Genomic DNA, 16662 nt, shown 5'->3' on the forward strand with positions numbered 1-16662 from the left:
TTCCAGGCCAGAGTGTTTGAGTGTGCGTACATGCTTTTGTGACTTTATGTACGTTGGCTATTGTATTACCTTTCAGTATTTCAGACTTACCATGCTGTATTATTTGGATCAAATGGCCCTCGATTTACTTCTACCAGGAGGTAATGTTTTCGGTTCGGTTGGTTTGTTTACCTGTCTTTTTGTCAGCAGGATTATGGAAAATCTACTGGCCTGAGGAAAAACCCATTAAACTTTGGGCGCATACACAAATTATTTTTCACTTTCGTTAACAATGCGAGATAGGGCATTTGGCCTTGGCGGAGGTCTGCACTCGCCAAGTGCCCTTCTAGTTGTGTTTTTTTTTTTCCATACTAGCGTGTCAGCTTTTTCTCCCCTACCTCACGTCCATCAAAGTGGAGTTAAAGTTTACATTTATTAAAAGGGAGTCAACCCAGTTTTGGTAATAATCGGGTATTGTCATGTCAGTGCTCCCTCTCCTCCTCTCTCCAGTGCTCATCATTTATTCACCGAGCATCACCTTCCATGTCATGTCTCATGTTTCACAGAAAACGTTCGAGATCAATTCCTAATGTAACCCGAGACGGCATGTAACCATTGTCATGTGACAATGCAAAACATTTTAGATTTTCATGTTTTAAACCCCTTTGAAGGCTTTTCTGCGGGATGAGAAAGTTGTACTTGTACAAGTTGAAAAAGTCTTCACATTTTTTTACTCATGCATTCAACTTTCTGCATGGATCGTTTTTTAAGCTTTAAGTATTTCAACACATCAGTTAATTATAAATAAACGACATGTATAACGTATCATTTCATCAAAGGACCTGATAATTCCTCTTCCTGACCTGAAGAAATCATAAATTTAAACATCCCCGTTGCCTTATTTCAGTTTCTGTACACTGGTCGAACCGAAACTGGCCCCCACTGTACTGAGTAAGATGATGTGTTCAAACAAACCGTTCATGAAATTGCAGCAAAACAGTTAGGCAACTGCTGATAACAGTGCCCAGTTTAACATCGACACATTCCTAAGAAGCTTTTACACTACTGTTAGAGCTCTCCCGTTCACCCTTGTTTATCCAATGTTCTTGTTCTCGGAGAGCTCTGGGACTAACCTGTTCAAGTGTAGCAGGCCAAGCAGTTGGAGCACCTCACCATGCTTTGCATTGTGTTTCTGGACATGTACGTAATCTTAAAGAGACAGTATTTCTTTTGTGAATTTCCTTTTTAGGGAATCAGATTTTTAATTTTTTTATTATTTTTACCGTTCTGTGATGTTGCAGCATGAATTATCATGTGTGGCTCTACGGTCTGGCTCTCTGAGAACATTATGACTAGTATTACCCTTCTTGCCTTGCTTTTTGCTGCAGTGTGCCTGCCTTTTCAATTTGTGAAATTGACAAGAACATAATACAAGATATTATTTTATGCATAACAGTATTGCAAGTTGTTTTTATCAAAGGAAAAAATGTATACATACAGATTTAATAGTGTATTTTTATTACAGGAATATGAGCTCTTATTATGAAAGACTCCTTGATCATGTTGTGATTTGCCAACTATGTAAATTAAATGTAGCCTATAGTATTTAGTAAGATTACAATATTTTAGGTTAACAAACGAAACATTGTTGTCTTGAGTAATAATGATGTGCTATTATTTAGGGGATCACAGTTTGTGCACATTAGCCTGCTTTAACAAACAATCACTGTAGCAAGAGAAAAAGGATACTGTCTCTTTAAATCTGTTTCTGCATCTGTGATTGGATGTAGTTAAGGCCCTTTCTGGGATATCAGGTGTAAGGATGGCCCTCTTTTGTTTTCTGTAACCCTTTGAGTGCTTGAACAAGATCACTTTGAGTTTTTACATGCAGATTAATGCAGATATTGTGATCACCTCCTCTTATTTTGCTATTACCAGGACTAAGATATTATTTATATGTAAATGTATAAAGATGGCAGCCCTTTTAAATTGTGGCTTTTACTTCCTCACTGCTCCTAAAGTGCAGTTTGTACGCAGCCTTTCCAAACAAGCATTGATTTTTGGGATGCTGTACCAATTTTGTCCCCTCAGGTCCTGCCTCGAGCTTGTTCTTTGAATTATCTTTTCAACCTGGCCTTCCGAGTGTTCTGTACTCTTATCTTTACCAAACACCTGTTGCTTTACATCCCTAATAGTAAAACAAAGTTTGTCATCTCCCCAGAATTACTGATTTTAGTCTGTGAATGTGCCTTCTCATTCTGGTTCCTGCTTCTATATCTTTGTTTTACCTTCTTGCTGTTTGTTCTCTTCCTTTTCTCCTGACTCTGCATGCCCTTGTATTCTAAATGACTGAAATCTAATTTTACCAGTGTTAGTTTGACAAACTTCTTGTAATGATAGACCTCTTTCACAGTACTTTGTGACCTTTCGCTCTTTCTCTCTACTCATGTTATCGTAATAAATATTACTGTTGGTATTGCTGAAATGCGTACCGTCTTATTTTCTCCTTTCCTTTTCTTGAGAAACCACAAAATGATTTAATGACACAAGGCTTACAGAACTAGGTCCTTGTCAATTTCACAAATTGCTTTTTCTATCTGAGGGTGCTGTCATGCAAAATAGGAATGGTTCGACAAGGAAGACTTGTGTGTGTGTGTGTGTGTGTGTGTGTGTGTGTGTGTGTGTGTGTGTGTGTGTGTGTGTGAGAGAGAGAGAGAGAGAAACCGAGACAGAGACCTGAAGACTTGTCAAGTGTTGACAAATGTGTGAGGCTGTGTCAGCATTAGACGTAAAGAAAGTGATCACAACACAGTGTAAGAAACAGAGTAGAAGTAGTGACGGGAAAGATCTTTAATTGATGTTGGTTGCATTTAATATGAAGAGATCAAATCTCTGATAATTGTTAGGAAAGCTGTTTGTCACCAGAGAAGAGCAAGTGTTAGCCAGTGAAGAGGGAACTGTCCACTACAAAACAGCAGTGTTAGTATTCATTGTGTTTCTGTAAAATGACGGCATTAATTTTCTTCTCATAAACATGATTCAGCTCAGACATCAAAACAACTTGTTTACCGTTCCTAACATAATTTATTAAACACAACTCTAAAAAATGAGGGTTAAAGAATGTACTACTGTTACAGCAACAAATTCATAAGTTAGGTGCTAGTATTATAATGAAAAAGTCAACATAGTAAATTTACAGTACGGTGTATGTGATTGCATGTGTATTGCAGAAAACGTCTTAAAAGTGCAAAATATGGGGAGGGGCACTTTTACATTAGATCTCATTCTTGCCACTATTGAATATGCAGTATTAGAGGATGCTACACGGGATGCCAGTAAAGTTAACAGGTCAGTTTTTATAACAAAACAACATGTAATGGCGATGTAGTAGTTTAGGTTTTATTTGCACGTTTTTAGATATCTGTGAGATTTTGGCCTACATCCCAGTACAATAGAAGTGAATGGACTTTCATTTGTGGTGCTTACAAGATTGAAAAATGACAATTTAAAGATTCAACAGAAGTATCTCTTTTAAAAGCAATGTTCAGATTAATCCAGATAATCAACAGCGGATTGCTTCAATAGGGACTATTTCTTTAGTTAAAACGTCCACAGTGAGGTATGAGGGTTATCCAGGTAACCTGGGACATTGTTTTTATATAAGTCTCAATTCTGTGAGCACCACAGACAAAATTTCATTGACCACCATTGTATTTGGGTGAAGGCAGAAATGTCAGACAGATATATCAAAACCTGGCCAATCAAAAAACTAAACATATCTGCAGGGCTAGACACCACTAGAGGTAAGTGAGGAAATATAAGACTTAATTCCCATGAGGAAAAAAGAGATGTCACTTGAACCATAGATAAGTGACATAGTGATAATCTGACAGAAATCTAATCCAGGCTCATTAATCTAGCTCCTATCACGATGACAGCATCTGTGCTATTCTTAGGAACCACCGGTATGTCTGTGTTGTCATTACAGAAGCAGACGACATGAAATTTGACCCCTTTGGGACGTCGGCCCTCAGCACCCTGGCCAGCTATGACTGGTCAGACCGGGAGGAATGTCTGCCCGGTGAGGTCAGAAAGCCGCAGGGCTTCGAAGGAACTTCCCTTGCATCTTTAGTGCCAGCACAGAGGAAGGAGCTGACCTTTGGTAGCACCGAAAACATCCCAAGCAGCTCCGTAGAAAAGATCACAACCTCCTTCCCCACAGAGGATGGCTCATCCACAGATGACAAGTTTGAAGCCTTTGCAGATTTTGGCTCCGGCGACCAGGGAGGTGTCGATGCCGAGGACGACTTTGGGGACTTTGCGAGTACGGTTTCTGAAAAGTCCGACTCGCCTGCCGCCACCGCTGATGCCGTCTCCGAGGGAAACCAAAGTGAGGCTTCTGATGAGTTTGGAGCCTTCCAGGCCGACAAGCCTAAGTTTGGCAAGTCTGACTTTCTCAAAGCCAGCGCTCAGACCAAAGTCAAGTCCAGTGAGGAGATGATCAAGAATGAACTGGCCACCTTTGACTTGTGTGTTCAAGGTGAGTCACAAGTTTTTACTACTTTCAGATATTTTATAAACCAAACAATCAATCAATCAAGAAAATCATATATCAGACTAATTGGTTTTGATTAATTGCAGCACTAAATCAGTTAAGAAAATTTATATATATTTAAAAAATACCTTATATCACAATCACCTAAAGGATGTATTTAAATTGGTTTGCCCAAAGTTCCACATTTGAGATGATGGAATAAGTGAAGGTGTGCATTTTCCCAACTAAGTTTCTGTAGATTAACTAATGACTTAATTAACTAATTTGTTTCGGCTCTATAAAGTGTTGTTAACATCAAAATTGTAACCAAACGTACATGTTTTCCATTAAGACTATCACTCTATTGGCCAACTCAAAACCCTTGGCCCTAAAATGGAGCTCTTCTCCCACCCCTACATGTTAGGCCCATCAGATCTGTAATAAAGCTGTCAGACATTAGATGGCAGTGTTGAGATGACAGCTCTGCTCTATTGGCAGTGACTGGTGAGATGAATTAGCAAAGGCCAACAAATCCATGAGCACAAATTAACCGTATCCACTGAAAGGCGGTTTGTTTTTTAACTGCTGTTTGCTGGTGTCATGTTCCAAGAATAATTTATCAGCGTTCCCTGCACTGTGATAAAAACCCATTTGCCCAATAGATTTATCTCCCAATGCTGGATTTAATTTGTGTGAGAAAGAGAGCTTTACGTTCTCTTTTTCGCCCAGTGGAACAGTAATCTGTTCATGGTGGAGCTTTTGGGTTGTGGGGAGGATGACGCATGTCTCTGTGGGTGGTGGAGGAGTTGGTGGGGGGGTAGATTACTTGTGTCTGGACAACTCTCTTTCACATACACACACACACACACACACACACAATGCCAGCCCCACTGGAATAGCCTATGTTTGTTGTGGTACCCTGCCAGGATTTGTCCGTCTGTGAGTCCCTATGAATAATTCATACCTGCATATTTGTGCCTCTGTTTTGTACGTAATTATTGTTTGTCACAAATTAAGTATTTACTCATTCTGTCCTTTTTCCGGGAGGAATTAGCCGCAACAGAATGGAAGTATAATGATTGCAAACAAACAGGTGCATATCTCAAAATGGGTCATAGCCATGGGTTGCTGAACTGATTTGGAAAAACAAAATAAAGTTTATATATGTGTTTGTGGTTCTCGCTTTGCCTCAGGCTCCCACAAACGCAGTCACAGTTTGGGCGACAAGGAGATTGGGCGTTCTCCCCCATCTCCAGCTCCAGACCAGCCCTTCAGAGACCGATCCAACACCCTGAGCGAGAAGCCCGCCCTGCCTGTCATCAGGGACAAGTATAAGGACCTGACTGGGGAGGTGGAGGTGAGCAGGCCAGGCGTTAACTGCACCTCATGTTAGCGCTATTATCAACCACCAGATTTCAGCACAACACTGTGAAAAGGACTGTGAAAGGCTACACAATACAGACATGTTCCTCTGTTCTCCTTTGCCTTTGTGTTCACTTGACATAATTTTGTGCTTTGTTGTTGCAGGAGAGCGAGCGCTACGCATACGAGTGGCAAAGGTGTCTGGAAAGTGCCCTGGAGGTTTGTATTTGTTTATGTCCTGTGTTTGACCTTGTCCCATAGCGAGACTTAATTGTGGGAGTGACAATGCAAATGGAGGAGAATAATTAAGATAACCAAAAGGCGCTGAAATGTTTTTCAAAGTACGTTTTGGAACACATAACAATAGTCTCGGTGCATCTGAATATGTGACAGGTACATCAGAGGAAAACATAACAAAAGTCCCGCCTTTCACTGGAATATTCACGACATTTCGGTCTGTTTGACCTTATAACAAACTGAAACATCATGAATTGGTAAATATTCCAGCAGTAATAGAGACTCAAAGTTTTTTTTAACAAAACACACCACTTATGGTGATGGTGTCAATCCCAGAAAAAGTGACTCTTGACCGACAACTAGACTGTGTCAAATCACACTTTGTGGGCAGCAGGACATCTCAAAAACATATATATATATATATATATATATATATATGTGTATATATATATATATATATATATATATATGTGTATATGTATATATATATATATATATATGTATATGTATACAGTATATATGTCATAAAGCTGGCTTCTGTCTTCACACATTAAGGTCATCACCAAAGCCAACAACATCCTGAATGGCATCAGCAGCTCTTCTGTCTGCACTGAGGTCATCCAGTCGGCTCAGGGCATGGAGTACCTGCTGGGTGAGAGAACTAGCCACACATACTCATGCACGCATGCAACCAATTAGAGGCCAGGACTAGCTGTATAGTGTTAACAAGAGGTTGTTACAGAACCTTGTGTGTGGTCTTACACCCTCTAAAGGACAGAGAGGACAAAGGGTGTGATGGCTTATCTCTGCCCGGTCTTACAAGGTCCTGCTCCCTTATTGTGCTTCTCTGCTTTTAATGAGCTGCAAGTAAACACAGTGTGCTTCCCTGAAAATGGAACAAAAAGAGCAACACAAAAACAGTGTTTTTGTGATTTGTGTGCTTGTGTATTTTCTCTGACAGGCGTGGTGGAAGTGTATCGTGTCACCAGGCGCGTGGAGCTGGGCATCAAGGCGACAGCCGTGTGCTCTGAGAAGCTGCAGCAGCTGCTGAAGGACATCAGCCGTGTGTGGAACAACCTCATGGGCTTCATGTCGCTTGCCAAGCTCGCTGTAAGATGCTCAAAAAATATAAATATTCCAGAGCACAGGACAGTTATACCGTAAACATACAGCAAAAGATGCCTAAGCTCCTTTTACTGCCTTCTATTATCACCCAGGCATGTTTAAAATCTTGAAGTGCAGGCACACAACCACACATGATAATAGAGCACTGTGGGTCAATTCACAATAAAAGGGCTGCCAATAACATAATGAAATGTTAGCGGATCCAATATTGTCAGTCCATTAGCTTAAAATCAATGATTCATCGATTTGGTTGCGACGTAGCCAGAGCCTTTTGGTAGGTCAGTGTTCGGATCAAAAGGGATGACAAGGACTAAATAGATTTACTCAGCTGTCGCAGAAACCGAGAGGAGGAGGACTGTCCTCATCCACAGGGCCAGCAGAGAAGCAATATTGTTTTTCACACTGCAGAATATAACACACACAGTATCTCAAGAAGGGAGAGAAAACAACATGGAACTAATGTTTAATTAAAGAATGCAGAAGAAGAAAGATGTTTATTCTGGTATTGTTTGGTTTTATGCCACATAGCTGAAGTCAAGCAGAGTCCTTATAAAAAAGTTGATATTTACTGTAAGCAGACTTGTTCTCACTGCTACTGTTATAAGAATAGAAATGACTACATTTTGCTTTGCAGCTGGAAGTAAACGTGTGTGTGTGTGTGTGTGTGTGTGTGTGTGTGTGTGTGTGTGTGTGTGTGTGTGTGTGTGTGTGTGTGTGTGTGTGTGTGTGTGTGTGTGTGTGTGTGTGTTCTTTTGTGGGAGTAGCCTGATGAAAGCTCCCTCGATTTCTCCTCCTGTATTCTGAGGCACGGCATCAAGAATGCCAAGGAATTGGCTTGTGGGGTGTGTCTGCTCAACGTTGATGCTCGCAGCAAGGTTTGTGGACACACACACACACACACACACACACACACACACACACACCTATTAGTGGATGCTTTTTTACATAAATGTGCTCATCCACATCGGATAACAACTGACATTTCTTTGACTTTGAAACATTTTGCAGAACAAAGAAGAAAGCACTATTGGACGTCTGTTTAAAAGAGTATGAGACATTCAACTGTCAACCAAATCTCATTCTACTCTTTCCCACTGGGGGCCTCAGGGGGCCTATTCTTCTCTTACCGACGAGCCCGGCGGGGGGCCAAAGTGACAGGATTCTCTTCTCTCTGCATAGACACACACTGTAACAGATAGAAACCATTAGTCACTCTTGAAACTTGAATCAATTGACCACTTGTTAAGCCCCGCCCCTCTTAGTTACTGTTGCTATGCCTGTCAAGCTTTCTGTTTCTCACATGGTGCAAATGCAGTTTGTCATGACTCTTTGGTTTCAAACACAAGTGTAGACAAAAGCAGGTCCTCATTTCAAGCCAGTGACAAAGATGAGAGCTGTCGCTGGCAGATCAGCTATAGCTGGCTATGTTATGTATTTTTTATGTTTACAACTTGCTGGTTTGATGGCTACAAAGACTGAAACTAAATCTGTATGCCCAAGGCAAAGACTCAGCATCCTCACCAGCTGATGATCCATGTAAAACTGCTTTCTTATTGTATTGCAGTGCAGATATTTAGTTTTAGAGAGTTGGTTCTAGAAGTTTGATTAAACTTTTAGAATGAAGACTACAGTGATTGTCAAACGTAACACTATCTCAGGTAACTTGAGTTGTAAACTTCCTTAACTTTGATAAATAGCAGGCAAGAGCTAACTTTAGCCTAAACTCTGATAGTGACTGGCTTCCACACTGTGTGGAAATAGTTTTAATGTCTTAATGTAACCTGTAACAACACAAAATAATGTAGCTAGTTAATTATAAGCTCCTTAACTTCTGAATTAATTCCCGGTTGCAAGCTTAAGTGTAGGTAGTAAGCTATTTAGCCGGACATGCTAATGATTGCTGCTTACTTTAGGGGGGACAAACACGCTGTTTGATACCTTCTTTACACTTTTGCTCTTGTGTTTTTTAAAGAAAAATATACCACCATCCAAACTATTTTAATGCTGGGTGTCCCATGCACACCGCTTCATGGGAAGAAATCCAATGCTTGACCGGCCTGACGGGCCTAGTAGTGAAAGCTGCTAAGCTATGATTGGACAACCAGAGGAGGGGTTTAACGAGCAGTCCCAGCTGTTATACTCAAGGATGACTAAAGAAAAGTGTATCAGGCACCTGGGTAGCTCACCTCGTATATAAAGGTTTACTCCTCGACAAAGCGGCTGGGGGTTTGACTCCGACCTGCGGCCCTTTGCTACATTTCATTCCCCCCCTCTCTCTCCCCTTTCATGTCTTCAGCTGTCCTGTCAATTAAGGCTTAAAATGCCCCAAAAATGATCTAAAAAAAAAAGTGTATCAGAATAATAATGTGCACTCTTGAAATAAGTGAGAGGGAAGAGTTGTCACTTTGGCACCTAAGGGTGCACTCTGGGATTGATTCTTTAAGGTCACAAAGGTGGTCACTTTGTCTTGGAAGGGTTTCATTTTCTATTCTGTCACCTCTATCTCGAGGTAACTGCTCACCTCGCCACTTTCGTCTAACAACCATTGGTATTTCTGATAAGTGTTCAGTTATTAACTCTGACTGGGGCGCTATGTGCAGAATTGCTGTATGTCTACCTCCTTGCCTACGGTGGCTGTGCTTTTCATCGACGTGGGCCATTAATGGTATTCTCGGACCCTGCGGTTTAGAGGGCAGGATAGAGGCTGCTCAGCCAGAAACAGATGCATAGTCCAGGCAAGATGTGGCTGACAGAGAGGCATCTAGAATACAAGCAGATGTGGCTTACACATTAGTCACAAGCAGAGTACAGGTGACAATAGACATGCACACACAAGCAACACACTCTCTCACACATCTCACTCTGGTGTGCATAGAGGCAGGCTGAAATGAATGCAGTTTTATTTTGTCTCTGTGCCACTAGCATGAGATTAATAACCCATCTTTTAATTGCATTTTTGGCAGAGCCACACTGGTAAAAATGAATAAAAGCCAAGTGGAGAATAGCATCCCCTCAGAGAATAATGAAGTGACAGAACAGCTTTGGCTGCAGCAGACTGCACTGATTGTTGCATTGTCCTTTAGTGAAGAGGTACTGATTTGTTTTTCTACTGAAGGGAGTAGATATTGATGTGGCATCAAAGAAATGTGAAAAATGCTTGACAGCAGATGAGCTTCATGGCTCCTGCTTAATTCCTGCTGCAAAATTGTATCCCATTTCTTGACAGAATACGCCTCAAAATCATTTTGTGATATTGAGTGAGTGTCTCCCTCTCACCTTGTTGTTGTTGGACCGCTAATTTTGGAATGCCGCAGTTGTCATCTCTAATTCTTCTTTGGGTCAGGAGGCAGGGATGGGCAACCGGGAGCAGCTTCATCTCATCTCAGTTTATCGCTCAAAGGCAGCAGCAGTTATGTTGTGTGTGTGATACTTTTTAGCTAACGATGCTCCAGCGCTACTGCTAAATGATAAATGCTAATTTGAGCAATTACAGGGAGGAGCACTGGAAAGGGTTATAAGTTGAATAATTTAGCATTTCTGGCTATTTATATTAATGCAGGTTTCTGAAGTGCCTTGCGGATTTGGATTGATTATTCTGTGTAGCTTTTACTTGAAGTATGACTGCAGTGCTGACAGAATTTTGGATCCAAGCTATGTCAGTTTTTTTGCCAAATGTTCCCATATCCTCAAACCTTTAGTTTGTAAATCAGTTTTCTGGTGGCCCATCTCTGTCACAGCTTGCTGTATTGTGCCTCAGGTTAGCAGGGTTCCTACACGGTTACTTTGGGTAACACCAGGCCTTAAAAGATTGGTAATTGACAAAATGTCTGCCTCAAAAGGTTCAGCAAAGAACGTAAGAATTTTCCCAGGGAAAAATATTTCTTAGCTAATAACTGATCCGGCTGCTGATATGTTTTGGTCTCAAGCACCGCCACAATACTGCCCTTACACTGACAATGAAAGCAGAGATGTTGGGTTATTCACAGTCAGCGTTCGCCCTCTCCGACAGATGAAGGTAGTCCGTGTGAATGTGGAAGTTATTCAGTCTGAATTTTGTTATGATACAGGCTTTTGTAAAAAAGTAGCATTAAGATACTGCTTGTGTCCGAGCTCCAGAGCCTGGATGTGATAGTGCTGTGTATAGCAACATAAATACACTTGCTAGTTTAGGATTTAAATCACCAAACTCCATGATTTATTCCATTTTAATTAGAAGAAATACACAACTTATTAAAAACCCATGATGCTTAAATGTAAGTTAACAAGTGGGACATATATACACTGCTTCTGGAGCTGTCCAAAATGTATATTATTTAATTGGATTAGTGAGAAACCTCCCACTGTAACTCAGTGGTACAAAGAAATGTTTAGAGTTTTTCCTATGGAAAGACTAAGTGCCAAATTAAAAGGAAATGACGACACCTTTATGGACATATGGCGGCCTCTAATGGATTACTTGCCTAAGGATCGAAGTGAAATTATCCAGAGGGGAAACACTGGCTTAGAAGGTGCCAGACTGAGCAGACCGGTGATAAGAAATATTTCTTATTAGGTACAAGGACACATATTTCTTGAGAGAGAGATGCAGGGCGGCCCGTGGAGGCAGATCACTCCAAAACACAAGGATTGATGGATTGTTGGAGCAGCTGGTAATAGCAGCAGAAAAAAACAAACTGGACTAAACTTAACTTAGTTAATAAATTATAAAATAAAAGTTTACATTTATTTAAATGGAATTTTAAATATTGATATATTGTTCAACATAAAACCAACTCTACAGAATCTGCTGGACAGAATTTTTTTTTCTTAATTTTTTTTTTACAAGTGAAGTGCCACCGCAGTGGTGATAGAGCCGGAGAGAGGCCTTGCTGAGATTGACTGCACTGATCTGCTACAATGAGCATACGCAACACTGACTAAAACCTTGAATCAATATTTCAGATCAGTCATAACCAATCTCTTAAATCTGCGATGGAAAATGTGTAGGAGCCCTGAGGAATACTAACTTTGATACTTTCACGTTTTCACCCACAAATAAACTGGGTGCTCTGTCCTGGTGAAACACCTAATCTGAGTCTTTGCTTGCTGCTCATTCTGTGCACTATTTTCTTTGCTCTGGGCATTGAATGAACATGCTGACTCCTCTTGTGCTTACAGGCATTGACTAAAGAAAATGACAGGAGGTTAAGGGTAATTATTCCTCATTTATTTTTAATTCTTATAGAGTAGAAGTATAGAAAGCCAGATAGTAGATTCAGGGTAGTTTTTTAATCTTATCTACATGTAACTTTATATAATCTTTATATGCAGGCAGAAAGGTCAGCTGAATTACTAGTTCTAGTTTTATCTGACCATCTCCAGCTAAAAGCTTGAATACTGTCATTCATGTTCCAGAGTAGAGTTACTAATGGCTGCCTGTCTGAAAAGGTTTAATAATACACAGCAGCTGTCTAGTTAAAACCGACTATTTTGGCCCATATTCACTGCCACACAGGTGAAGGCTAAGAATGATTCAGTGTGTTTGAGAGGGAAAGGCTCTGCAGTGAAAGGAGGACTCACAGTGTTCTTTGTGTGACCACCCTTTCATGTAGCATCCTCTCCCTCTAGCATTTTCCAGCTTAGGCAGTCGTTAAGTGCAGGGCACAAAAAAGGTCTGAAAGGAAATCGCTCTGCTTGTGAAATGTGAGTGTGTGAGGAAAAAAAAATAGCAATGTAGGAATGTGTCATTCAGTTAGCTTGAGAAAGACCTTCATCCAGCAAGAGCATTTGTGCTGCAGACTGCATTCAGGCAGGTGGAGATGTGTTTGACTTAAAGGGTACATTTTCGTATTTTTCCACCTGGACCTGATTTTCCCATGCTTTTGTGTCTGCGAGCGACTAATGCAAACAAAACTCTTTAAAATTGGTCCAGTAATGAACGAGAACACTGTAGCCGTGAATCGAGCTGCAGTTTAACCCTTTTAAGGAAAATTCGCACCTTCAATGTACGTCAACTAAAAGTGCTTGTTTTTGCCACTGACAGTCTCAGATTGTTAATATAAGTGTCTGCCCATCATGGCAAGATGGAGAAGTTGTTTATTCTGCCATGCTTTTTATATGTAACTTACTGATGCCAGGTGAACACATTAACTTTAGCTAAAAGCATTAGCTCTCCATTCTTGGAACAACATTTTTCTTTAAGAAAATGTGCTTTGGTATAGGATTTCTTCGCCACTTTGGTTGGCAGTAGTCATCCCAGCTAAAACGGGCCATTGCAGCCCTGATGGTCAAAAGGCGCAGTGTATGGACCGGAGTGTTTGGATCCATTTGTAGCTGTATGCTAGCACAACTAGCCTCAACTTCAGCCTGTCCGTATTCAAAGGTAACGTCTATAAAAGCTGCGCGAAGTGTAGGTCGACATAAATCTTTTAGATAACCAAAGTACTGTACTCCAAAACAACAAACTCCCAGGAGCTCCTTTTTCCCCACTCGAATACCATGCCGCTTTCTTCCGGCAAGTCATCTCGCAAGATTACAGAAATAATCATAATAACAAAAATGTTTTAGTGGATGGAAATTGTTGATGTACCTTTGCCCTACATGACTACATTGCAGCCCGGGTCGTGGCTGTCGGTTACAGCATTCTCGCTCAATATTGGACTAATTTTAAAGATTTTTGTCCACATTTGTCACTTAGACACAAATGTATGGGAAAATAGTGTCCAAGTTGAAAAATACCGAAGTTCCCCCCTGATGGTGTGCTGTGGTGGTGTATTTTGTATGCAGTTGTTGCTTTCTGCATGCGCCTCCCCTCTCCTGTGTGGGAAGCTATGATTCACTGCAAATGACTCATTCCTCTCTCCCGGCTTCAGCGTCCAGTATTTCACCAGGGATGCACACACATTAGCATCTCCTGATTGCACACACACAGCACTCAATCATATCACCACGTATCATTTTCTTCTACAGTGTATCAGATCATTAACGTTTAAACAATACGTTTTGATTATTTTTTTGGGGGGCTTTTCCCTTTATTAGATAGTGACAGTATAAAGACAGGAAAGGGGGAGAGAGATGGGGGATGACACACAGCAAAGGGCAACAGGTCGGATTTGAACCCGCGTCGCTGCAGGACTCAGCCTACATGGGGCGCATGCGCTTCCTCGGTGGCCCCCCCTTAAACAATAAATTTAACAAGAAGTGTTCAGCCACAAAAGCAAATCGTATTATGAAGCATCAGGATTGTCGCTGTGGAGATTGTTGACTTTTGTCTCTGACTGAAAAGATAATCTGAGCCATATCTGCTGGTACAGATCATGGACAATGATGCAACTTTACTCTTAAAGTGATGGTTCGGAGTAATTTCACCCTAGGCTGCTTTGCACCTTGATCTCGAGCCAAACAACCCCCCATAAGCTTTTTTCCCTTGTTAGAACGTTGGTCGAGTTAGCGTTATCAGCTGGTTAGCTTAGTGCAGGCGCTAATGGATCCACGTTTGTATCTCGTAAAGTACCCCACTAATAATGCCCGGAATGATACCAAACGTCTACAGTAGTACAAATAGTTTCTGTACCTAAAACGAGGCATTAGAGCCAATTAGAGCCAGATGCCATGTAGATGTATGAGCCAACTGTAAGTGTTTTTTTTTATTCAGTATTAGAATCGTGCCGAAAAATCATAGTTTTTTTTTTTCGGTTCAGCAGTAGCCAGAACAAGTAGCATCACACTAGAACTGTAGAGTAAAGGCATAAGAAAGTGTCTCACTTCTTGTCCATATTCATCCCTCCTGTGTGCACAGATGGGTTTATTGTCTCTGTGGTTCACGTGTGTAATATCTTAATATCTTTCACTTTGACAGGCGTTCAACTCGGAGACGGACAACTTCAAGCTGCTGTACGGGGGCCACCAGTACCACGCCAGCTGTGCCAATTTCTGGATTAACTGTGTGGAGCCCAAACCCCCCGGCCTCATACTGCCTGACCTGCTCTGAGCTCTGGGCTGCGGCTGCCATGGCAACGGGGCACAGGCTAATCAACATAACACATCCACAGATGTGGCGACGCACCTCGTACTGCACGGACTCTCACCTTGGACTAAGAGAAGGATGTTTAAAGTCACTGGATTCCTCTATTTATTTGGTTTTTTATTTGTTCTGCAATATCTCTTTTATCACAACTCAGCTGTCACTCACATCTGGTAGTTTGTTCAAATTTCAAGCTTTCGTATAAATATTTCCCATCTACAGTATTATTGTTACCCTTAGGTCAGCTGTATTGGTCATATTTAAATCAATAACCAGCGAGGCTTTTAGGAGATGGTTTCCACTGAGTTTCACTGCAAAAAAAGTCTATATTAATAATGATATGACTCATATTTAAATTATTAGGTGTGCAATATCATTAAAAACACTGGAAGACGAAGTCTGTAAACATCTTGAGATATTAGTGGCTTTGCCTGTTTGAGAGGATTTTTATTCATGACTCCCTTTGTTCCCACTGAACCAGAGCTGGTGAATCATAAGCCTGTTATTGTACTTAAATTACATTTGTTGGTTGGGTCGGTTTGATGAAACTCTGGCTGTTTTGGTTTTAATATGAAATCTTTAACATTCAAACGAGGCAGGGGTTTTACCTTTTCCTGAATTGTGTTGATTTGACTTTTTGTTGCACTGTTTCAAGGAGATTTTAAACTTCTTGGGCTATTTCAAATTGTGTATTTTGTAGCGAAAGAGTTGTGATTTGGTGACCTAAAGGGAACCATGTTACCAATTTAGTTTTTTGTGATTTGGTGTTGGGTGCAACAAGAGCTGAACGTCTGGAAGAAGTTGTCTGATTCTGAACTAAAATTGCAGCAGCACTTTTTGTATATTACAGTGTCATGCTGTGGCATTGTAATTATGACTAACTAATGTAACTGCGATATAAATAAATATGCATATAGTTTATTTAAAGTGTCATAGATTTTTTAAAGTTTGTCACATGCCAATATTATGGTGCACAATATATTCAAAACCATTTAATGTAAAAAATGACATGTTTTTATTTAGTATAGAATGTCATTAAAAAGTCTATTCTCGGTATAGCAGACCAGACAGTCGTCAGGTGTGTACAGGGAGTACAGCAGGGGGCTCAGGACACATCCTTAGGGGGCTCTTGTTTTGATGGTTAAGAGGGATCAGGTGTGGCTGCTCACCCACACCTCCTTAGGTCTGCCTGTCGGGAAGTAGAAGAGCCAGCTGCCCCCCGGTGGAGTTAAGTCCCAGGTTTTCAAGCTTTCTAATGAGTCTGCAGGGGGTCATTGTTTTAAATGCTGAGCTGTAATCCACAGGCAGCATTTTAACATAATTCCCCCTCCTGATGTACATGACATTTTTATGCCATTCTATACAGTGTAGTAGGCTATTTAATAAAATAATCATAGTATAGTAAAAAAAAAAAAAAAAAAAA

The 16662-nt window shown here is 40.8% G+C and overlaps 1 protein-coding gene across 5 annotated transcripts in view; it reads left to right on the top strand.

The window, feature by feature from the left end:
* The window catches only part of synrg (synergin, gamma), a 68717-nt gene extending 52557 nt beyond the window's left edge, over positions 1–16160 (top strand). For 3 of the 5 annotated variants that reach the window (XM_028571856.1, XM_028571869.1, XM_028571877.1), the window contains 9 exons: positions 3968–4519; positions 5707–5870; positions 6041–6094; positions 6668–6764; positions 7074–7222; positions 8002–8112; positions 8246–8284; positions 12395–12427; positions 15075–16160. In XM_028571856.1, coding sequence (XP_028427657.1) covers positions 3968–4519; positions 5707–5870; positions 6041–6094; positions 6668–6764; positions 7074–7222; positions 8002–8112; positions 8246–8284; positions 12395–12427; positions 15075–15206 — 1331 coding nt within the window. In that variant the 3' untranslated portion in view covers positions 15207–16160. The remainder of the gene's footprint in view (positions 1–3967; positions 4520–5706; positions 5871–6040; positions 6095–6667; positions 6765–7073; positions 7223–8001; positions 8113–8245; positions 8285–12394; positions 12428–15074) is intronic. The other 2 variants (XM_028571864.1, XM_028571886.1) reach the window with 1 other exon arrangement.
* Positions 16161–16662: the final 502 nt, after the last annotated feature.

This window comes from Perca flavescens, chromosome 3 (genome assembly GCF_004354835.1).
Source record: "Perca flavescens isolate YP-PL-M2 chromosome 3, PFLA_1.0, whole genome shotgun sequence".
In the NCBI taxonomy this organism is placed as follows: Eukaryota; Metazoa; Chordata; class Actinopteri; order Perciformes; family Percidae; genus Perca; species Perca flavescens.